The sequence below is a fragment of the Idiotropiscis lumnitzeri genome, chromosome 9 (genome assembly GCF_059441095.1).
Source record: "Idiotropiscis lumnitzeri isolate Australia: NSW breed Sydney's pygmy pipehorse chromosome 9, RoL_Ilum_1.0, whole genome shotgun sequence".
NCBI classification, from domain to species: Eukaryota; Metazoa; Chordata; class Actinopteri; order Syngnathiformes; family Syngnathidae; genus Idiotropiscis; species Idiotropiscis lumnitzeri.
This window is the reverse complement of record NC_142399.1, coordinates 633376-655703: the sequence shown is the minus strand read 5'-3', so window position 1 is coordinate 655703 and position 22328 is coordinate 633376. Positions and strand designations below refer to the sequence as shown.

Here is a 22328-nt window from a genome sequence, read left to right as displayed (position 1 = left end):
CCACGTGAATAGTTTACAGCAGGTTTTATTTTGGAACATTACTTTGATTTACAAACCAGTGAATGAGAAAATGGCTCGTTGGATGCGGCACCCTCCCATCGTTTGATTCCAAACCTACCAACGTCTGCTCACAGTTTAAAATTGCAGGAAATGTCCGCTCACGCCACGTCTTACCGTATGTCCAAGAATCCGAAAGTACTTGACTAGGTTCCTGCTAAACACGGGACTACTGTCAATAAGTGGACATGACACATCACATTGTAATCAAGCATGTCCGCTGGGGGGGGGGGGGGCAACTACAAACAGTACAAGCCATTCAATTGGAACAAGAGCAAACTGGCCAAAATCAATCAGTTACTCCTAAAATGGACACCAATAACCAACTTTGAATTGTAATCGTAGAACCAAAATGGTTGACTTGAGACACAAATATTTGTACGCTAATCTTACTTGTCAAGTGTACAATAATCTAACAAACAGATCCTATCATGGATCTGCTCTGCGTCACACTAGCAGCTTTGCCTGGAAAAGCACAAAACTGATTCCCCAAATACATTTATCAAAAAGGAGCACTCCAATTCACACTACACAGTTAATTTTAAGACTGAATATATATTTTGTTTATTATAAGCATTTGTCATTTTACATCCAATGTTAAAATCAGCAAACACTGTGACAACCAGATCCGTTTCTCTGCCGGTCCCTCCCTCCCCGCTCGCCCGAAACAAGCTTGTTAAAATAACATTTCCAAGGCCTTTTAAAGCAAAGGCACATTTGTCAACAAGTGTTTTAAAAAGGAAACTCAAGGCAGGCCAGCAAGAAGCGAAGGAGAAGCCAACGTTGACCGCCAACACAAAACCTGACGTAGGGCGTCCGTTGATGGGGAGGCGAGGGCCTGAGGGGATGCGGCCTGGCGTCGGGGAGAGGGAGCACAAAAAAAAAAAAAAAAGCGCTTTTCTTGACTGCTCGCACTTGTCCTGAGCCACCTGGCTGCGGAGGTGAAGTCTGAGTTGCTGTCGGGCGCTATGAGCGGTCACATCCAGGCCTGCCTGGATGCGAGTTGAGGGAGGCGGCAGGAGGACAGTTCTCCCAGCCCGACCTGCACGTGAGCAGCAACGGCGTCTGCCGGTCCGATAGGAAACCAGTGGGCGGTAGGGGGGAGGATTGGACCCCGTGCCTGAAGGTCTATTCCCCTCCTGGGCCCCAATTGGTCCCTGATCAGTGGAGGCGGAGTCGGGGGAGGGGGCTTCGGGGAGAGACGCTTCATTGCGTCATACGAACACCTTGGCGAGGGCGTCTGCCCCGGCGCTGGCGATGTAGCATTTTGACGGATGAAAAGCCACATCATGAATGGACTCCTCGAACTTCTTTCGGTGAGCCGTGAACTCCTGGATGCAGGTTTTACTCTCCAGGTTCCACAGACGAATGGAGCAGTCGTGACCTGGACAAACGTTGCCAGAATCGAGACAATGTCAAGCGCAAAAGAGAACGTGCACATATTCTTTTAAATACTGTGGCGAAGAAAATTGAAATAAACAATTGTTTTCATTCAAAATGTTGTTTTGCATCATTTAAAAGTAGTAAAATGATCGACACAATGTATGCACCTGAAAGCAGAAAAAGAGATTAGAAGGAATGTTTTTTTTTTTTTTTAAGCACTAAAAAGTAGGATATTGAGATGAACCGTTGCCGTTGAAGGCTTGTGGCAAATATGTCATGCGCTGCTATTTACGAGTTCATGAACGCAACACCATTCGCGTTCTCAAACGTGAGCGTGCCGTCCCCGTTTCGATGTCAACCACAAACGAGGAGTGTTTAACATTTCATGGCTCCGCGATGCTTTCGGCGACACTTACTGCCCGACATGAGATACAGTCCGTTGGGGTCGACGGCTAAACTGGTGACGGCGTCCAGGTGGGCCACCATAGAGTGTATCAGTTTGCCAGTGTTGTTGTCGAAGAACTTGATGTGTCGGTCCTCCTGCGCCGTGATGGTGATGGGCAGCGTCGGGTGGCTGAGGATCTTGTTGATGTGAATGGGAGGACCTAGTTAACAACAAACGCACACGTTAGTGGGGAACCACAAACCGCTTCGAGCCTCCTTTAATCGTCGGTGATACTATCAAGAGATTGAGGCCGCAAGAACCGAACTCGGAAGTCGTGAGCGAAGACGAGAAAACAGGCCTTGCGAGATGCGCCACTCAACAAACAGACCTTGCTCCGAATTGGACTCCAAACTAAGCACAAGTTGACTTGTTTCCATGTTGAAGAGGCCGATCTCCCCGCTCGTGAAGGATGTGACCAGGTGAGCCGGTTCGCTGCACACCAGATCCACCGAAGAGGGAACACCCATCTCTGGCGCAAACACAAGCCGCCACAGGTTACACCAAAGAAGCGCTGTGGATAACTACCAAGCAGTTGCAGAAGTGGAACGCTTACTCTTATTTTCGTTGAACACGGCGAGGGCGGGCGAAGTGCTGTTGGCATCCCACAGTCGCACGGTCCCGTCGGCCGAGCAGGAAAGGAGGCGCTGGTGTGCGCCGCTGTACACCAAGCCCCAAACGGAGTCCGAGTGTCCGCGCAGCTCCCCGCGCAGCACCGTTGAGTCTGTCGCACAACACAAACTGGATTCATCCTCTCAGTTCCATCCGCTTCCGTTTGATTTCTTTTCCAACGTCCCGCGTTACCATAGGAATCGTAGGGGTCGATGTTGGGATTGGGCACGTTCCAGCATTGGATGGTGCCGTCCACCCCTCCGCTAAAGCACTGCTCCCCGGAGCTGCTCACGACCACACTCAACACGGCCCCCCTGTCGGATGAAGTAGGATCGATCAGCTGCGAAACGGTTTGTCTGCCATCACGGCCACCAAAACGGGTTTTTGTACCTGTGGGCCCTGAACGTGTAGATTGGCTCCACATCTAAAGATGTACTCCTGTGGACAAAAACAAATACAAAACATTTGTGGAAAAATGTGTGACATTCTGGTTGGGCCGTATTTTGTTGGCTTGCTGGAACCAACTACAAAATGAAAAGCTAATTAAGTGTTTCGTGTCTCGAGAGAAAATAAAACACACACTTGCTGTACACACAGCAAAGTCCAAAAAAAGTGTTGTGTTGTTTCCACAACAGTTTTGATTTGGACTTTGAAATAGTTTCAATTAAAAAATGACATCGATTCTGCTTTGCGAAATGAACATACAACCTCTTTCTGTAAATAAAACCGTCATCTCATTACGGCACCGATACAAAGCAATTTTGTCCCGAAACATCATGTAATAAAATGTAATCAAAACTGAAATGGAAAAACAAAAAGCTGACAATATATTATGATTCGAAGAAGGAAAATATGAGAAACAAAATATAAAAATGTCAAGAAAATATTCGTGTTCTTCTGAGTCTTTCTGCTTTGTTTTGGTTGAAGCGGCCAAATCAAAATGTTCCCGACAAAAAAATCCAGAATGTTTCTGAGAGGCGATGATACGAGAAAAATGCACATTAACAAATTGGACTGATCAAGAAGCGTTTCCTCTGAATGACGTGTGTGGGCGTGTGGCAGAGCTGTGCTGCCAAATCACTTTCAGAAGTGACAACAATTCCCCCCCCCGATGAGAATGATGATGACGGAGTCAACCCAACAGAAAGAAAGCATCTTCACTTTCTCCATCTTGTTGTGACCCTTCGAAAAGTCGCGTTCGCTTTACTGACGTGTGATGGTGATTTTAGCCTTATGGTTAAGATTTGCAGTTGAATGCCTTGTTTTGAGAAGACTGTTGTGCTTTAAAGTCGTCACTAGATGGCACTTTATGTTCCTGTTTTGTAGCCAGCAGGAAGGAGAGCTGAGCGTTGCATGCTGGGAATGTGACGCACTAAGAAAAAAAAAAGCACACAATGCAGAAAGAAAAAAAAAAAAAAAGCACGATTCAGTCTTAAGAGAAGCTGAGGATCATTTTGTAAAGATTGCTGACATCTTTGGTATTTTTTTTTCTGAGTCCATTGATTGAGAAGCCGTTGAGGGAGAGTTTCAGACTACTTTGAGCGGAAGATTACTTTTGCTTGTTTTGTGATTTAGTCCAGTGAGTCGCTCTTTTTGCAAGCTACATTGCTAATGCTCGTGATCTTTTTTTATTATTATTATTTAATTTGAATGGAAATCTAAATAGAATTTCGATGTTCACCTTCCCTTGCTCCTCGAGTTGAACCTGAATATATTCGTGAGGTATGGCAGCTGTTGACCAATAACATTTTGTTGTGTTGCATTGTGACGTTCTCTTACTTTTTGGCTGGAGTTGTCTTTTGAAGATTCCACATCTTGAGCGTGTGATCCTCTGAGGCCGTGACCAGGACGGGCTCCACCGGATGGAAGGTCAGGGCTCGAATGGCGTCAAAATGGCTCCGCAGGGTGAATTTAGGATTCCAGGTTTTTCTCATGGCATCTTTGTTGTTGCCAATCTGAGGAAATAGTCTCGAGTCAAGAATGTTCTACCATTTGATGAAATCAGTGTGAACGTGCATTGAATAAAAAAAATAAAAAAAAGAAGAGGGGATTTAGTTGAAGCTTACGTAAGGCTGACTGCGATAAAGCCAGCCGCGCACCAAGCGAAGCCGCTGAACTAGACGGGTTTAGATCTTGATGATGATCAACAAATGACCTCGCACAACTAACAACGATCCTGAAATTGCTGCTAGCACCGCCGATATTATTTCATTGAAGCAAAAACAACATGCCACGATTGTCCAAGGAAAAGCGCCGTAGCTATCGTTCTCCATATAAAATAGACAAAAAAAAAGAAGGAAGCGACCGTGAGAACGAGCGTTATGTCCAATGGGTGGCACCATTCATTCAAAGGCTTTTCTCTGAGAGTGAAAATAGATGCTTGAAATGTTGGTGAATTTTGCCTTTCTGATGTGAGCGCTGTATGTTGGAGCAACACGATCAAGCTCCAATCTTCACGTCGTCCGAAATAGCTGTGGTCAGAATGATGGTCGTGTGGGATTCGCGGCTCCCTCCTACTCACATCGTACGCCAGGCTGTCGGCTTCGTTGGCTACAGTGAGGCCGGCCAGCTCGCCCAGGCCCAGCTCACTCTCCATGGCCTCGTCGGAGCCCATAATGAACGACTTCCCCGAGGTGGGCGGGAAGGTCAGCGCCTCCACTAGAAATAAACAGAGAGCTCGAGTCATCACGTTGGTGGAAGCAATTACAGGCATGCTGAGGAGAAACTAAAATGCTTATTAAGGCTTGCTGACCTTCATCTGTTCGGTTGCCGTCGAGCTCGTTGAAGCGTACCACATTGGATCGGGACTGGGTGGTGGAGGGAGGCTGCATGTGGGACACGTCCTCGGCCTCTCTCAGGTTAGCCAGCATGTCCTGGAGCTTGGACCGGTTGGGTCCTGTTTAAACAATGAGGACCACCACGAGTGTTAACGAGAGACGTGAGTGAAAACGTAGACGGTGAAGAAATAAAACACAAAAAGGAAGGAAATGCAGCATCAAAAGGCAATTAAAAAAAAGTAGGGGATGCAGAAATGATCAAAATGGAAGCAGCACAGCCCTCAAAAGGAAGAAAGATGGTTGAGGTGCTTTTGTCGCGAAATGTCAACAACAAGATTGATAGACATTTGAATTCATGGGGACACGCTACAAAATCAATCCACCAACCATATAGCCAAGTAAATCTTTTATTATCTGACAATCTCTGGAAATGTCTTTGAGCAAGCCATTCACAAGTTCCATCAGATGACTTTTTTTTTTTTTTGCAACTCATTTAAAGAGCAACTAATTAATTCATTTATCGTCTTCACGTTGGTTATTTAGTTTCCACACTCAAGGTTCTGCTTCTGCAACCAAAAGCAGGCGGCCTCATTCAACCCACTCACTTCATCCCCGGTCGTCTCGGAAACGGAATCCATACCCGCCATCGGTCCTGCCGTATATAGGGCAGGGGGAAAAGAACTCACTTGCGTAGGACAAAGCTGCCCCCTCAAAACGGGCTAATCTTAGCAAGACAAGAAATAGAGGTTATGAAATGTGATTGAATTTCTAAATTTGGGTCAAAAGCATGTCATGATAACTGTTAAAAATTGTGAAAAAAAAAGCCCAAGAGGAACTTCTTTAAGTCTGTACCACACAAAGCCAGAGACTATTGCTTCAAAGAACATTAACTTGCTTTGACCTCGGTTGCACAGTGAAGAGTATAAAACTAATCTGTATGGAAACCAGAGAAGAAGTAATAAAAGTAGCATAGAATGAAATGAGGTCCAACGTGATTGGCCTTAATTCCTTTCTTCAATCACTGCAAGAAAAAAAAGCGCAGATTGAAGAAGACTGTGACGGCTTAAGTGCATTTCCCTGAGAGTTGCGAAGCGCTGCAAATGTTACGCAGGCACATCGAGGCTGACGGACCAGGATGGCCGTAATGGCGATAATGACTGAATTATCGCGGCGGAAAGCAGTGCGGTCACAAACAGACTGAGGAGATGATTTGATTCGTCGATGGACCACCTTTCATATGACGCTGCGACAGTACAGTGGGAGAGGATAACATGCAGTCAGCAAGAAAAAGGAAATGGGGACCAATGTGGAATGTGCAGCACAGAGGAGAGAAAGTATTCAGGATGAAATGACAGACAAGACAAGAAAAGGTCAGAGCAAAGCCAAGTAAAGGGCATCTGATTGGCGCAACTCAAGGAAGTGAGGCTCTACACAGAGAGAAGAAGGGAGGCAGCGACGCCTGGCAAGACTTACTCTTCACCCCCTTTTTGCCCTTGCGCTCCTTTCTGTACTGCTCCTTGAGTTTGGTTATCAAGCTCGGGTCCACGTCCCAGGCCTCAGAAATGGGACCGTGCTCGTCCTTGTCTACACAGGGGACAAAACCAAAACCGAGAGGCTGTTGAGGAACTGCCAAGTGGAAAGGCCCAAAAGGCCGGGCATGCTGGAGGAGTTGCAGAGACGTCGGCACTGACTCTTTTTTTTCAGTTTTTTTTCCCAATTCTTCGCATGTTGTAATTTGGATGTTTGGAGATTGTTTTCATAAATACCCTTGTCACAAAAGGCTCATGTTATTATTGGACGCGCGCTGTGTCGGATTGAGAAGGCGCTACATGACAAAGTCAACATTGCAGACTGTTCAGCGATTCCAGATAGTGGACGTCCATATGCTGAATTTAATTGTCCTCTAAGGACCACATCGATCGGTTTTGGTTGCAAGCATGCTGAAATGGCCAACAATCGACAACACTGGCACGACCCAGGAATGCCCGTTACAAAGAAACAACTTGGTCTAACATGGAGCCCTTTTTTTTTTCTGGCTTTAATCTGAGGACCGGCGGAAGACGACACATTAGACACACACGATGTAAGACACGATTGTAGCCGCAGACAAGCTACAGGAACACAGAGTGGATGACGTCACACAATATGAGCTTAACTCCATTGCTTGTGATTTATGCACACAAGACAAATGAATGAAAAGTGTTGGGAAAATCACACTTACAGGCAATTTACAAAGTTGAAACAATTAGCACACGTTTTATAAAAGGCTGCATGTTGATGTCTTTTCATTTTGGACATGATGCTGCCAGTTCCCGCGCACTCACCCCAGTCAGTGCCATCGCCTGTGCCTCTGCACTCGGGCGAGATGTCCATCTCGTCAGGACTTGATAAGAAGTCAAAGCCCTTGAGGGCATCTTCGGTGTCTGGGTCCTCACTAATATCCATACTGGCTGGCGGCGTGGACGAGGACGGCTTCTTCCGAATGATCTGGAAGGAGAATGCAGCAAAATCAATTAGGCGTAGCGGAAAAAAACATATAACCCCGTAGAGCAAGTATGATTTTACCGTTCTGGACTCCACATTAGTCCTATCTTTCCCCTCACTATCCTCGTCATCGTCTTCATCGCTGAACTCGGCTGCCGCGTTCTCGATGAACTTGAAGGCCTCCAGTACAGCGCTTGTGTCGGAGAGCTCCGCTTTCCTGTGGAGCATGAAGGCATCCTTAACAGTTTCACTGCTTACAATGTCATTTCACGCAATCGGTAACAAAGTGCATACTATTCACCCAACGGAGGTTACTATTATTATGTCATAGTCGGAAGCAACCTCTTAGGAGAAATGAGAGTACGTAGATGATGGGGAGAGAAAGTGAAGGACTGGATGCTGGCGTGACTTTGAAGCCAGAACGGAGTGGAGGAACAAACGTACCCTCTAGTCCCCATTGTTGATGCGTCTGTCCCATTTACCAAAGGCTCCGTACTCAAACGTTCAACCGTCTTCCCACTTCCATCGCCGGCTAGGCCTAGCAGCGCTCGGACGCGCTGCGACTTCACATCTAGGATGGTGTCGGTGTAACCCACCTCCTGCAGGTACCTAGAAAATGACAAATGCAAAGGTTAAGTGCTCGTTTAAGTTGCGACAACAAAGGCGATAAAAAAAAACAACAGGTCTTGGTGGAACTGAGATGTTGACAAGAAAGAAAAGAGCAGGGATGAATACAGAATGAGATTCTCGCTCCTGTCTAAAGTGTCTTGTCGACGAGCACAAATGTGATCAACGGCATCTAAGGCAAGATGACGCTGCCGAAATTAGCACTTTGCTCGTCAAGAAATATGGATTGCCTGATCGGCCGGCATGGGAGGCAGATGATGTGAGAGGCTGCGGTATGGTGAATGGAGAGAAGGATTGCGTTTTCCTCAGCTGAGGGAAAACATAATAGACATGAACATACAGAGCACACAGCTCCAGTAAACGTGCAAAATGAGAAGCAAACAGATTGAATTGAGTTTTGCATGTTCAATTTTACTGTCAGCCACATTACAATGGACCTTTGTTCTGAACCGACAATATCATTTTATAAGACAATCAAGTGTCTTTTTTTTTTTTATGTTCACAAAAACATGCTGACGAAACTAGAACTGAGCAGGTCATGACTGATGTTGCCCATGTGAGGGAGCTCCTGACCACATTTTTTTGGGGCCTCACCAACCCTGTCATGCGCCAACTGTAATTTGCATCAAGTCAGCCAAACATGCACCAGGAAGCATTCCAAAGAACCGCGTCATTAAAGTCACACGTCATGTGTGTTTGGTCGCCAATTATCATCAAACGACAAAGATATGTGTTCTTACTGCCTGAGGAGCTGCCGGCCTTGTTTCCAGGACAGCTGATTGTTCAGCGATCCAGAAGTGTCGTTCTCATTCGTATCATCTGGAGGAGAACAGGAGCACACAAATTAGCGCGCCACAAAATACATGGCCTCATATTTACACTCTGTAAACTGCAAACAATATTCTTCACCAACTTGTACATTCAGCTATCAGTTACTTGAGCATCTCAAAGGAACTTTTCATTGAATTATATAGAAATTGATTATTTGCAATTGTAGTTTTTTTTTTATTGTTATTAATATCTATCAACATTTTGAAAATAGTCACCCTTTGTTTTCTGGCAAACAGGAAAAGCGCACTGATGTGCTTGCGCAGGCTGCATCCAGAACTGCTCACAATGTCGCTCTAATAATACGACGACAGGACTCCAAGCTCAGTGTGATATTTATCTACGTTCACGCTCCATCTGGGAGTCCGCTGAGACCCGAGCATGGGCCAGATGTAAGTTCATGACACGTGTGTCACAGTTGTGGCGCGAAAATAATGCGAGTTTGAAAAAGTGGGCCGCACGTCCGGAAGGTGAGCGAGTCGCAGCTGCGTCGCCATGTGAGCAACACTTCCCACGCGTCTCAATCACCACCTAACACCTCTTCCCTCACCTCGCGCCTGCATCGACACTTCCGGGGATTGGAAGCTTTGGAAAAAAAATAAGTGGGGAGTCGTCAAAATAGGACTTGATGTTGACAAAGTTCTTGAACATGACGAATTAATCAAAAGCGCCACCAATACGACCACATTAGTTTTTTCTCCAGTTCACGCAGGGGAAAACAAAGTTTTAAGTGCCAACGCAGTATAATTAGCACACAGACTTTAAAGAGTACTTTGGAATTTAACCTTTGGGCTACTATGCGGAAATAAGTGCAATTGAAAAGCAAGTGGGTACCAGACGGTGAAATCGAGGTTAGCTCGTCGGTCTCACAGTATGGCGGCTCTAAATTCAAATCTCAGTCACAGCATTCCTGTGTGGAGGTTGCATGTTCTCTCCATGCTTGTGTGAGTTGTCTCCCCTCGCACATTCCCAAAACATACATGTGAGGGTCATTGAAGACTATCAATTCTCAAATGCGTGTGGGACGAGTTGTTTATTTGTGTAATAACAAGAGCATGCAGCATTTCACGAGTCAAGACAGGACACAAAAGAAAACTATGGAGGCAAACAAGATCTAACATGAGTGCGGCCTTGGCGTGCAAAATGGTGATGTCACGAAAGCTATGTGAACACAACAATAACAGTAATTGACAAGAGCAGTTGGAGGTGACGACAAACTTACCGGAATCGTAGCTTGGAGGTTTCATGTCACCTTGATTTAAGTCGGTCCCGTATTTTAACTTGTGGTACTTGGCTCTGTAAGTAAAACAAATACAGACCAACGAAGACACATTTGCATCATTTGCGCTATAAAAATAAAATGGTATTGTATAGTATAGTCGGCAAAGGATGCTCGGTACAAATGGAACTCTTAACGCCTCTCAATTGACACGGCTGCAGGTCGTGACTCAAGAAGAAGCGCGACACTGCTTTTAAGACGCTCTCGCTGATGTGAGTGGTTGCTTAGCAACCAGTGGGAAGTGGTAGTAATTCCGGGTTGCTCCTGAGGCAGTTGGGCGTCCTCTTGCGAAGGGGAAAGTAGCTAAATAGGCATTAAAATGAGCTCGAGGACAATCCCATGGTCGGAAGACGGGAGAGGAAGGCACGACGTTTGCATCTCAGCTGCCTGAGGAAATCTGAGCAACTCTCTAAACGCTATTTCAATTGTTGACAATCAGGACAGTATGATTCACATACACCGATCACAACTTGACACAGTTGAGACATTCGAAACACAAACGGGCAGGGATCTGATGACCCAGACAACAATTTGAGGGGGTCACTCAGGACTACATTCTTTAAGATCAGAAATGTCTTGCGTCTTGGCAGAAATAAGTCAATAAAAGGCAGGGTCCGTTTGAGACGGTCTGTGAGCACCTGTGACACCTGGATCAATAAAAAAACGTGCGACTGCAACAAGTTGTTGTTGATTGGTTAAGCAATCAATGTCAGCACCCGACAGCGATTGGTGGGAAAGTGTCTGTCCCGCATTGAGGAGGACAACACAGACGCGACAAGTGAGTTGGTGCACAAAAAGAATGAAAACAAAATCAAGCTGCGGCGTTGGCCTCTTTTCGGCTGCAGAAAGAATTCTCCATTCTTGTCCTCATTTTTCTATCCGACACGCCAACGTGACTGTTTTGCAAAAGACATCCGACAGCGAGGCCCAGGAGAATCTGGCACCATTGCTGATTCCGCCGACATCGTACTTGCCGATGCGCAAACGTCAATGACTTCTGACTGCACGTGAACATTTTTTGGCATGAATGCAACTTGCTGATGAGCGCGCTCAAATGCATGACACCCCGCAGATGGTGACGAATGAATTGTACCACATCTTTTCTCTGGGCAAAAAGGTATTTTGGGAGCAAAGAAAGGAGGCAAACATGTTTGTGGGAGTAGCGAAGCCGCCGCACTGGTGATGTCACTCACCTCTCTTGCTTCAACGCATACTCCAACATTTTGATCCTCCTCACAAGATCTTTCTTCAGATTCTCCTGGCCTTTCCTTTCTCCTTGTAGGAAGGCGATTTGCGCCTGGAAATAGCAGAATGGATGACGTGTTAAAGGCGGACATGCAATGCGTTTATTTTTCTGGATTGCTGGCATCGTCGGCATAAAACGTTCTTTCTTGGAATAAAGACTTGATGTTAACCTCCGGAAGGCTACGACACATCAGAGAGGAGCTACTTTTGTTGAGACTGAAATAGGATGATGTCAAATCAATGTGTGTGTGTGTGGCAGGATGGGAATAATAAGCCTAACCTACTCGCACTCCTACACACCAACAAACCCAACCCCCAAAATTATTTATGTCTCTTTTAAACAGGCAGCAGCTTGAGTTGCTGCCCTGATTTCGTTTACATGCAGAAATGAATTCTTTTTCCACACCTTTCTTTGTACTAAAATGCTCTTTGGCGAAAGCATGACAGCCTCTGAACACTGGGTGGCGAGGATGCTCCTTACAGCCAGTTTAGCTGTGGATTTTTCAACAAGGAAGAGGCGAAGAGGGCTTGCCTGTGGTCTAAGTGCTGGAGCTGAAGTGTTTAGTTTAAAAAAAAAAAAAAAAAAAAAAAAAAAAAAAGGGGCCTTAAAGGGAGGCCCGGTCACCAGAATGCTGTGCTAAACAAATGACACGGTGTGAAAATGGGAAAGTCACAACAACAACGTTTGCCCGTATTTACAACAAAGGACTGGTATGATTAAGGTTTAAGGATTAAACAGATTTAGAAAATGAATAATGCAGATGAAAAATAATTCATATACAATCAATGCGACCCATAAAAAGATGTTAACAGGAGGATATCATTGTTGACGTTTCCTCAAAATTAACATGACAAGCTAATGAAGCTTATTTCGGAATCGGGGGGGAAAAAATCGGCAGGACGAAGCAAAGTCGGGATGGGAACTTTGTGTTGTCTTCCCAGAGGGAACCGAATCAAATTCCTGCACTGGAATCTCGATGCCGAAGACGGTGTGAGTTTGAGTGGGCTGGATGACGAGTTCACGGGGAAAGCAAGAGGAGCGGAGCAAGCTGGAACCCGCAACAATGAGTCACGACTGCACTTCAGTCTGCCTCGCATTCGAAACATCCACGCTCTTCGCATGCAAACTCAAAACTGCGCAGTTACCTTGTTCAAAAATCAGGCGAAATTGACACTTTCCATGCATCTCGGCAACTGCTCTTCTCTTTTGAAGCAACATTATATCCACCGACGGGTCTGCAGTCGACAATTCCTTCACACTGAGTTGCATTCAAATGCATCCGAAACGGACAACAACAATCTGTCTCACTTTCCACTTCAACAAATTAATATCAATACATAAAAGAATTAAAGGCTTGTTTGTGGATGACGGTGATAAATTGTAGGGCTGGGAAATGACTGCAACATTAATTGTAATTTTGATTTTGTTTTCAAAAAACATCTGAATTGAAGAAAACCAATTCACGTGCCTAAAAATGCTGAGTGGTTCAGTTCCCGCATGGAGACGCATCATGTTCCTCCCGATACTGCAGTGAAGTAAATCTAAATCTCATGCTAAAGCTAGCCAGCCATTTTAAACCATTCCACCTTCAGTGACATTTTTGACAGCTCGCTGGCAGCGTTTCGCAAGTATCAATCTAATTCTCCCCTTCTTTTTTGAACCTGCCGTCACATTTCCATTCAACATGATTCCAGCTAAGCGGATGATGGTCGCCGCATCCAACAATGTTGCTGTCGCAATGCATTGTGGGAAAGTTGTTTTATTGTAGGATGTGCAGTCATGGTGGATGTAAACAATGTGCGCAGAGACGATGTGTTAACTGTCTCACAAACACGAACCGATATCCAAACAATCTTTGGGAATTTAGCGATTTTGACCAATTGACACTTTTTGCCAGGCGGAATCTGTGACGTGACGGCAAAGACATGTGGACCCCAAATCAGCCGTCGCTTTCCTTATCCGCATGAAGCAACTGCCCGAAGACCCCCGCTGTTGTGCGATGCCAGCGAGTGAGAAGAGTGAAGCTCTGTGACTTTCTGGCTTGCCATCTCCACCCTGATCAAACATTAACCTTCAGTGGAATGTAATGAGTCAACTAAGGCTGTAAAGAGACACAGGAAGCATTTAATCCTGGCCTCACACTGACGGCATTATTGGGCTGTGGGATGAGAGCTCCTCAGTGTGTTAGAGTGAGGGACATGTAGAACGGGGCATCCATCTACAGCGTTTTTTTTGTCGTTTTTTTCCCCTCCCACTCCCCAAAGTAGGGCGTGGTGATCGACTAATGGCTACAGAGGACAAGAAATTCAATTCTTCAACAATTGTGCTAAAACAAGGTAATAGGAGACAATCCTAATTTGGGACTCTGGAAAATTGGTCAAATCAGAGGAATTGGACAGATTTTAAATTAAAACACCGGCTCTAAATGATTACTCGATTATTGAAATGGTTGTAAAGTAATTTGCTCATCTTCTATTATTATTTAGCATTACGTATTCTAGGCATGAAATGCAAAAGATTCTTAGTTCCAGACATAACAATAAGGACTCAACTAACAGATTGAATTTAACAAGCTGAAATCAGTCTACATCGTCAATTACGGAATGACAAGGCTTGAGTTTACTCCAATTGACGGAATTGCATGAGGCTGCTCATGCGGCCTCGGGGCTTGCACACACGGTGACTCTTTGCGACTGGAGGAAGACCAGGCGCTGCTGTAAAGCTCATATTTACAACGCAAACAAGCTTTCTTTGGATTACTTGCAGCGACCTACCACAACACTACGATCAATATGATGGCCGACCTGATAACTCGCCAACTACATTCCATCACACCGGCAGCAACACAGACGGAAAGGCAGCATCCAGAAGCAAGACAGGTGCATGGAATCCATCAATTGAATTTGTAAATACAGAAACTCCAGCTGGCATCTATCAGGAATGCTTCTTTGGAAATAAAACAAAACATCATTAGGTTTACTCTTGTAACACAAGCCATGTCTGGCATTTAAACATACAACGTAGTCTATGGACTTCTTTAAGTTCGGTTTAGTTTTACAGCAAACACCAATTGGGGTGTCATTCAATAGCTTAACGCACGCAGAATCACATTCACGTCACACGTTTCCTGCAAGTTATTCAGGGTGCGTTCATAACGGCGGCAATTTGAACACACACAAGCAGAACGGGACTCCAGCCAACTAAAGGGGCTGTCACCCACGACCAACATGCAAATTCTGCTCAGCCCTCACCAATTTCTCACTCCAAATTATTATTTTGTTGTCGTGAATAAGCGGCTTCATGTCCTTCAATACGGTAAATACTCTCCGCTTGATTCTTTACCCAAGACACAGCTGCTTTCCCTTTTGTCACAACTTCCCTGTTGATGTTTGCTTCACACAGGGCTGTCACGACTTAAGTCAGCTCGACACTACCGTGCGACAATACAAGAGACACAAAAAATAAAATGCAGCGGTTCAGGCTTCTCTGGAATGAGGGCTCTCCGCATTTTGCTGCATTCGTGTTACATCAGGCCCAAGGCATGCGCAAAACTTTATGGGTTCCTGTAAGGCACGGGTCAGCAAGCGCTTTTTTTTTTTTTTTTTAAAGGGAGAGCTACTTCTTGGGGATTGATTCATGTAAAGGCCTCTCAGTTTCATAGACACTTCTGAAATAAATGAGCTAAAAATACCGTGAATTAGATGTTAAAAATGTATGATCATGTTCATGATTTCTCACAATAATTATCGACAAACAGTTGAATACAAATATAAACACATTATTTCTATAAATGTTTGCAAGTATTTTCAAATGATCACTTCACCCGTGAGCTATTTTTAGAACAGGCACGCGGGCTTGCGGTTCTTGGGTGCTACCTATCAGCGTATGACTTGGATAGCAACACGTTGAGCGATGCCTCCCTCTCTAAATTTGACTTATCTGTTTTTTAAACGACACTACTTCAATTTAATGGATACAATTTTGCTTCGATTTGGCACCAGTACTTGGTGCAATACTAATCAAGACGGAACAAAACACTGATTCTTTTAGTTTTACAATCAAGCGTAGCTCTCGATGACCAACGTCAGCGAGCGAGAACATGAAGGCAGCCTTCGGTCTCTTTTGAGAGGCGGTGACCCCGCAGGATAGAGGCGGCCATCGCTATCTGGAATAGCTTTCGGCATGTCCGACAACTTGACTACACTTCAAGACACTGCGGCACATGCATTTCAGTGTTGAGGTTGACTAATCATTTTTGGAGCACGCGGAGATCTCGTGATTAACTACTGTTATTTGAAATATGTTGTTACTTTTTAAATTCGAGTGCCCAGTGGGTTTTGTTAAGTTCAGGAAAACAGGCTTTAAAAATCCTATTTTATAGGACTGAGTGTTATCTGTCCAGAGTGACAATTTGTCACTTCAACGACTGCTTTGGTATCTCCAACAGTCGTCTTGTTAAAGCTGCAATGAGTCATGAGTCGTCTGACTTTGGATAATCGCAACACTTGGGGGAGGGGGAATAAAAAAAAAAATATATATATATATATATATATATATATATATTTATTTATTTTATTTTTTTAAATACTTTGACAAGCTGATGCATATACCAGGAAGTAAAAATAACTAGAGCCTGCGGCCCTGCACAGTGAACAAAAGTAGTGAGTTGACCAAGGAACGACAGTGAAAAGCCATTTCTGAATGCCACACAAAGTGCAAGTCTGTGTTTGTGCTTTTTTCCGCGCTTTTGATACAAACTGGTCACCTTACTGACATTGTAACAAGTCATCTTCTCAAGGTTCGCTTTTACCAAGTTTATCTGCAGCAAACTTCAGTTGTTACTGACCATTTACAACCATAACACTGATTTTTTTTGGGGATAAAACAGGCATTTGAAAGCGGGCCCATGTTTCACACGGCACTCGCAGGGAGCCATCTTACACCGTGAGTCACCTTCAACCTTCTCTGGGTGTCAAATTATGGCAGCCGACAGATTCTTTAGGCAAAGAGATACAGCATGGAACAGGGATTTCCCAAGAACTAGAAGGCTGCAGTGGGTCATCCAGTACACAAGTTTATTTTCTGCCTATCAAGGTCCTTGGTGATAGGATTTAAATAAATGTGATAATATTCACAAAAAAAATCCAGCATCTCGTTTATTGTGTTAAGAATGAATTATGTGGCTCCAGTAATGTTTCCTTTCTGTCTTCACCTATTAACGTTTTTATAGCATAATTGGGCACATTTACGTTCCATGCCAGACATCTCAAAAATGTATATTCCATTTAATCTTTCAAACCTTATTTGTGTAGCACATGCTGTTGTATGCATGAACTTTTCCCCCTAAAAAATGCACCAGTGATAAAATCATGAGCAATTAAATTCATGCAACACGTGAGTTCCGGTGGTAACAAACAAATTCAAAACTATTCTAATCTTTATTCCTCATCACATCACATCACCTTCTCATCTCACACGTAAACGTTACAAAACACAAACTGGAAAGTCAATTAGCTTCACTTCATTTTTTTTAACAAAGACGTGTTTGTTTTCTTTAATGGTGCAATGTTCATCATTCCGTTTGTGCTGTTCTGTCGATATGACAATAATAACCATTAAAAAGAAACAAAAACATTGTATGCTGACAACTCAATAAAATGAATTGAAGTGGAATAAATAATTAAAGTCAATAAACAATGAATAAATAAAAGGGCACGGAGGGAAAAAAATGGATAACTCTGCAAAGTCAACCACAAAACTTGATCGACACAAAACTATGTGCCTCAGATTTATAATTAATCATTTTAAAAGCATATTTGCGCAGTCGCACACCGTGCAGATTCTGCAAATCTTCTGAATCAATTCACGTCCTGGCTGGTGGGGACTGGCTTGCACGTAAAGCAAAGAAAACGTTTTGACTTCAATAACCAACGTTTGATTGCTTTTAAATTGACAGTTTTAAAGCATTGGTACTGGAAACAACAGAGTCATTCAACAACATATTACCCCGGGAAGTACATTTTTGAAAACAAAATTAAGTTTGTTCCCCCCCCCCCATTCGTTTCAAATTGAAATCCAAATTTGTACGACATTTCGAATAAATGTACAACAATATACAATAACACAGCAAACTACTAAAAATGGAGCCCTCAGGAATAATGACAAATCAACTTATTGATTAACGACAAGCACAGGACTTGAGTCTGCTCCTAATGGACCGGAGCCGCAGCTTTATGTCTGCATCAACACAGCAACTTGAATCGCTGACATGTACAGTAGAGTACAGTCAGTTTCAGGGCTGCCCGGCCGCCGAAAGAGGAGTGGCTCTTTACGGGAGCGAACAGGCTTGCTGGGCAACATTCTTGCAAGCTTGTGGGGCTTGCCGTCTGCCCAAACAAAGCAAAATAAGACACGTTGTGTTGTAAAATGGCCTCAGTCAAATGTAGAAACGTGCAATAGCGAATGCCTCCATTGTTGTACAACATGTCAATGTTAGACAATCCATGATCTATTTTTGCAAGCTTGGGTTCATGGGAACCTAATTTGTCTCGTGATGAAATCACTTGCAAACCCGTTCACTCGTCAAGTGTTACATGAGCGCAAGCGAATATTTAGGCTCCAAATGCATTGAAACATCAAGGTCAGTTCTTTTGTTTTTGTAGAATACTCATGAGGGTTTCAGATCAAAAGATGAATATGAGACAAAAGTTCAGAATTCCAGCTTTTATTTCATGCCATTTAAATGTAGATGTGTCCAACAACTCGGGACGTTGTGCTTGAACCCAAGAAAAAAGAAAAAGTACGGCAACACGTGACTGATGGGTGACGCTATTGTCTTTTAGATTGATTGCTCAAACACTAGAGAGTGTTTGATTTGGTTTTGGGTTTCACCTTGTGAAAACCAAATTTGCTGTTAAGCAAACATGAAGATGGTACAAATCAATCTGAGCTATTGCACAAGCATTGGACATAGCCAACACAACAGTTTGGAATGTCGAAAAATAAAGAAACTCCTGGTGTACTGAGCAACAGATATCGAATAGTTTGGCCAAGGGGATCAATAGCAGTTGATAACGAAACATTGTGAGAGCTGTGACGAAACTCCCCAAGACAACAGTCAGTGACATCACTGCCGACCTCCACAGGGATGGCGTGAAAGTATGCATGTGACGAGTCCGCAGTCTGAACGTTACAACCTATACGTAATCAAAAGCCCAAGATGCGCTCCACGTGTGAGTATTTGCGAGGGAGACTACCATGAGTTTGCATTGTTTTTGAGTAACACTGGCGACGTTCATTTCATCCCACTTGACACATAAAGTACGTTCGCGGTGACAGTCGGAAGTCAGCCGTGCAAACGGTTCATTTATCATGTGTGGCGGTGACGAGGCGCCATCTCTAGTAGACGTCTCAATGAAATGAAGAGATTGAAAAAGCTTCGCCTCATTTCCCCAAAACATTTCTACCTCTTCACACAAGGATCCTACAAGTTGATAAAAATATGCAAATGAGTAAATAAAAAGATCGGATTGAATAAAAAAATTCAAATTGGGCATCATGTCCTGCAGTGCGAATGTAGCCTTAGACTGGCCAAGTCAATCACCAGACCTGAAACCAACAGTGCATGTAATTCACGCCCTAAAGAGGTGAACTGAATGAAACAAACCACAAAAAGAGGCTGCGGTAAGCATCGCAAATGAAGAATGGTGAGGTCAGTGGGTCACAGGTTTGATGCAATTATTGCAAGTCAGAGTTCGCCCACCAAATATTAAATGTTCTTCACTCAAAATTAATTTAATCTCTGTTCCAACAATGATGCACACTTGAAAAGTGGGTGGCTGCACACAAAAGGTGCTCTGTCCCGAGTTGTTTATCACATCGTAACATCGTGTAAATTGCATGAAATCAAAGCTGGACTTCTGAACTTTTGTATCATATTCATCTTTTGATGAATGAAACCCAAATGTCTTGAGTATCAAGGACACAAAGGCATTTCCCTTAGCATTCCATTACTTTTGGACTGGACTGGAGCTCAAGGACACAACAAGGTTGCAGACACATTGGATATGATCGTGATCATATCTTTTCAGGTTGTCTGGAAAACTTTTGGAAGAAACAAAATAAAAAGCACCATGTCCTGTGATTGACGAGTGAACACCTCTCACCCTGAAGCCTGTTGGGAGCGGCACAAACTTCCCTGTGTCCTTGCACAGCATTAGCGGTACAGAATGGATGCCAGAATGGAAAACAAGCTCAATTCTTTAGTAAGAACAAGTGACAATTGGCTACATATGCCGCGGCGCACAAACCAGACATGAAAATGATGCCCAGAATAACAACCAGTCATTAAAGATGTCAATAACAAAAAAAACTGAGCCCGAAATGATTGTGCTGCAGTTTGCCGCCACAAACAAACCACCCAACGAGCCATTCAGCAACCTCACTAGAATTGTTGCTGCAAACAGACAGGAAGTTAACGGTGGCCACACAGTGAGCAACATCATTTGAGGACAATTCTACCACAACATTTCAAAGCAGTGTCTTTGTGCAACCCCACAGGTAGGCTCAAAATAATGAAAAAGAATTACGTTGACAAAACGTTTGGCATGAAGCCTAAATTCAATCATGAAATGGAACCAGCGAAACATGCCAATCTACTGTGGGAAGTCAATTTTGTGGTTTGCTTTCAAATTGGCACATTACTTGTGTCACTGCGAGGGATCAATAAAAGAAAGGAAAAAAGAAAGTGGACAACTTAAACATCATGTTTCACCGATCATTACGTGGAAGCAAACATTAAGTCACAATCTGGTTGGATAGGAACACATCCATATTTTAACCAGGTCTCAGAATTGGGTGTATGTGCTAGATTTAAAGTCACGTTAAATGGAATGGATGTAACAAATGCACACTAGAGTAGTTGAAATTTATCTTTAAGCCTTGTTTCTGGGGAGTGGCAGTGGCAGCCATACGATCCGATGCAATGCATAACAATACAATGTGACTCCATAGTCTGGTATGTGGTCTTTTGGAGGAGCCAGCTATTAACAGAACGAACGACCGACAGCTACATATGACTTTATCATCAGCACCATTCCAACATGAGTTTAGTAAAGCTTCTGGAAATTTCGTTAACATACACAACACACACACACAAAAACAATTTAAACATAAGCGCCCAGGCACGTTAGCCATGGCTGTTAGCAACAGCTAGCTTACAACTGTATCACTTTGCTAACATAAATCCATAAATCTTCATTGTGGTCCAGTATCGAACACACGCAAAAAAATAGACATAGTCATCCAACACAGCAAGTTCAATGTGCGTTCAGTAACTAGGTCGAAAACAGCCATCGCGCTGTCGGGTCAGAGGTGGTGTGGGGGGGCGTTCGAGCATTTAGCTTCGAAGCGAAAAGCTAACAAGCTAGCATAGAAATGAGGACAATCATTCAGAGAAGCTCAAACGACAGTCAGTGGAATAGAATCATGCTCTACCTCCAGGGTGTCACATGAAAAAGGTCACGAATGTGCAAAATGGGGTGCTTTTCACCTGTAATTCGGCACGCTCCACGTCCCATTGTGCCCTCTCGACTTCGAAGCGGGCCCATTCGTGCTGCAGGAAGTGTAAGATCCCCGGGATACTGTACTGCGCCCGAGCCGCCTCCCCTGCGTCGCCATCGGGCAGCGGTCCTTTCCCAGCGCCGGCTAAAACCGAGTTGTTATTGTTGTTGAAGAACACGCCGGGGCCCGCCTGTTCGTCCATGGCCGGGCTCGGTGGGATGCTTTGTCTTCTGTCTCACCGTTTCTTGTCGCTAAATGTAAGTAAACAGGCAGGCAACGAGCTTTCGACGGCGTACCGTCTTCTTGAGTCCGGGGAATGAACTCACTTTCTGACAGCTAGCTGTCATTGAATGACGACAGCAGCAAGGCCACGCCCACAAACGAGATGGGAAGGGGTCCGATCCGATTCGCATCCATTTCGTTACTTGAGCCTAGCAAGCAAAAGTCGCTTAAGCGAAGAAAGAAAACCTCCAAAAATCGACTCACTCATTATGGACTTTATCGGAATTATATTTGTGTATATTCCCTCGCTACTTCGCGGTTCAGCTCTTGCTGATTCACTCAAACGCGGATTTTCATTTCCGACAATAACGTCTTCATCAATCCCTTACGAAATAAATAGCAGTTTATCTCGGTAGTTTGAGGGTTTCTTTCTATTTTTCTTACTTCTAAGTTGAACCAGTCAAGAAATTGCTTTTTTGGGTGGTCATTAAGTAATTTATTCTTCATGATGCGTTTTAAAAGTTGAATTTATTAAGTATAACAAGTGCTTAGAAGGATGGGAACCGTGTGTGTGTGTGTCACAACGGCTTCATAGGGGTGTAAATCACGCCCGAAAAAAAATAAAATAAAGTCAACTACTACTTGATGGAAATTCACTTATTGCCTCGAAAAGTGAGGCTATTTATCCATGTGAAGACACGAAAGAGGTTCATGACTTCTCACAGTGGTTATCAACATTGATTTAACAAGGTAAGAAACAAGTATCAATACACAACACTATATTTATATAAATCTCGATACGTGTTTACA

At 44.0% G+C, this 22328-nt stretch overlaps 1 protein-coding gene across 2 annotated transcripts; it reads right to left on the bottom strand.

Annotated features, from left to right (window-relative positions):
• Positions 1 to 7: 7 nt before the first annotated feature.
• strn (striatin, calmodulin binding protein) lies at positions 8 to 21681 on the bottom strand. Of its 2 annotated transcripts, XM_088304000.1 has the most exons (17): positions 21286 to 21681; positions 11683 to 11786; positions 10433 to 10506; positions 9123 to 9201; positions 8200 to 8364; positions 7837 to 7972; positions 7596 to 7758; positions 6745 to 6855; positions 5247 to 5390; positions 5016 to 5152; positions 4274 to 4449; positions 2885 to 2932; positions 2687 to 2808; positions 2439 to 2606; positions 2214 to 2354; positions 1857 to 2045; positions 8 to 1441 (listed from the first exon to the last, which is right to left on the bottom strand). In XM_088304000.1, the coding sequence occupies exons 1-17, from the start codon at positions 21496 to 21498 to the stop codon at positions 1272 to 1274; spliced, it is 2340 nt and encodes a 779-aa protein (XP_088160126.1). In that variant the 5' UTR covers positions 21499 to 21681; the 3' UTR covers positions 8 to 1271. The 2 variants fall into 2 exon arrangements, with proteins under 2 accessions (XP_088160126.1, XP_088160127.1); XM_088304001.1 differs by lacking the exon at positions 6745 to 6855 and having other exon boundaries at positions 21286 to 21680.
• Positions 21682 to 22328: the final 647 nt, after the last annotated feature.

Coding starts and splice junctions, on each gene's coding strand:
- strn (XM_088304000.1), bottom strand. CDS start 21,498: ATGGACGAACAGGCGGGCCCCGGCGTGTTCTTCAACAACAATAACAAC. Junction 11,787..21,285: donor TGGAGCGTGCCGAATTACAG/GTGAAAAGCACC, acceptor TGCTATTTCCAG/GCGCAAATCGCCTTCCTACA. Junction 1,442..1,856: donor ACTGTATCTCATGTCGGGCA/GTAAGTGTCGCC, acceptor ACGTTTGTCCAG/GTCACGACTGCTCCATTCGT.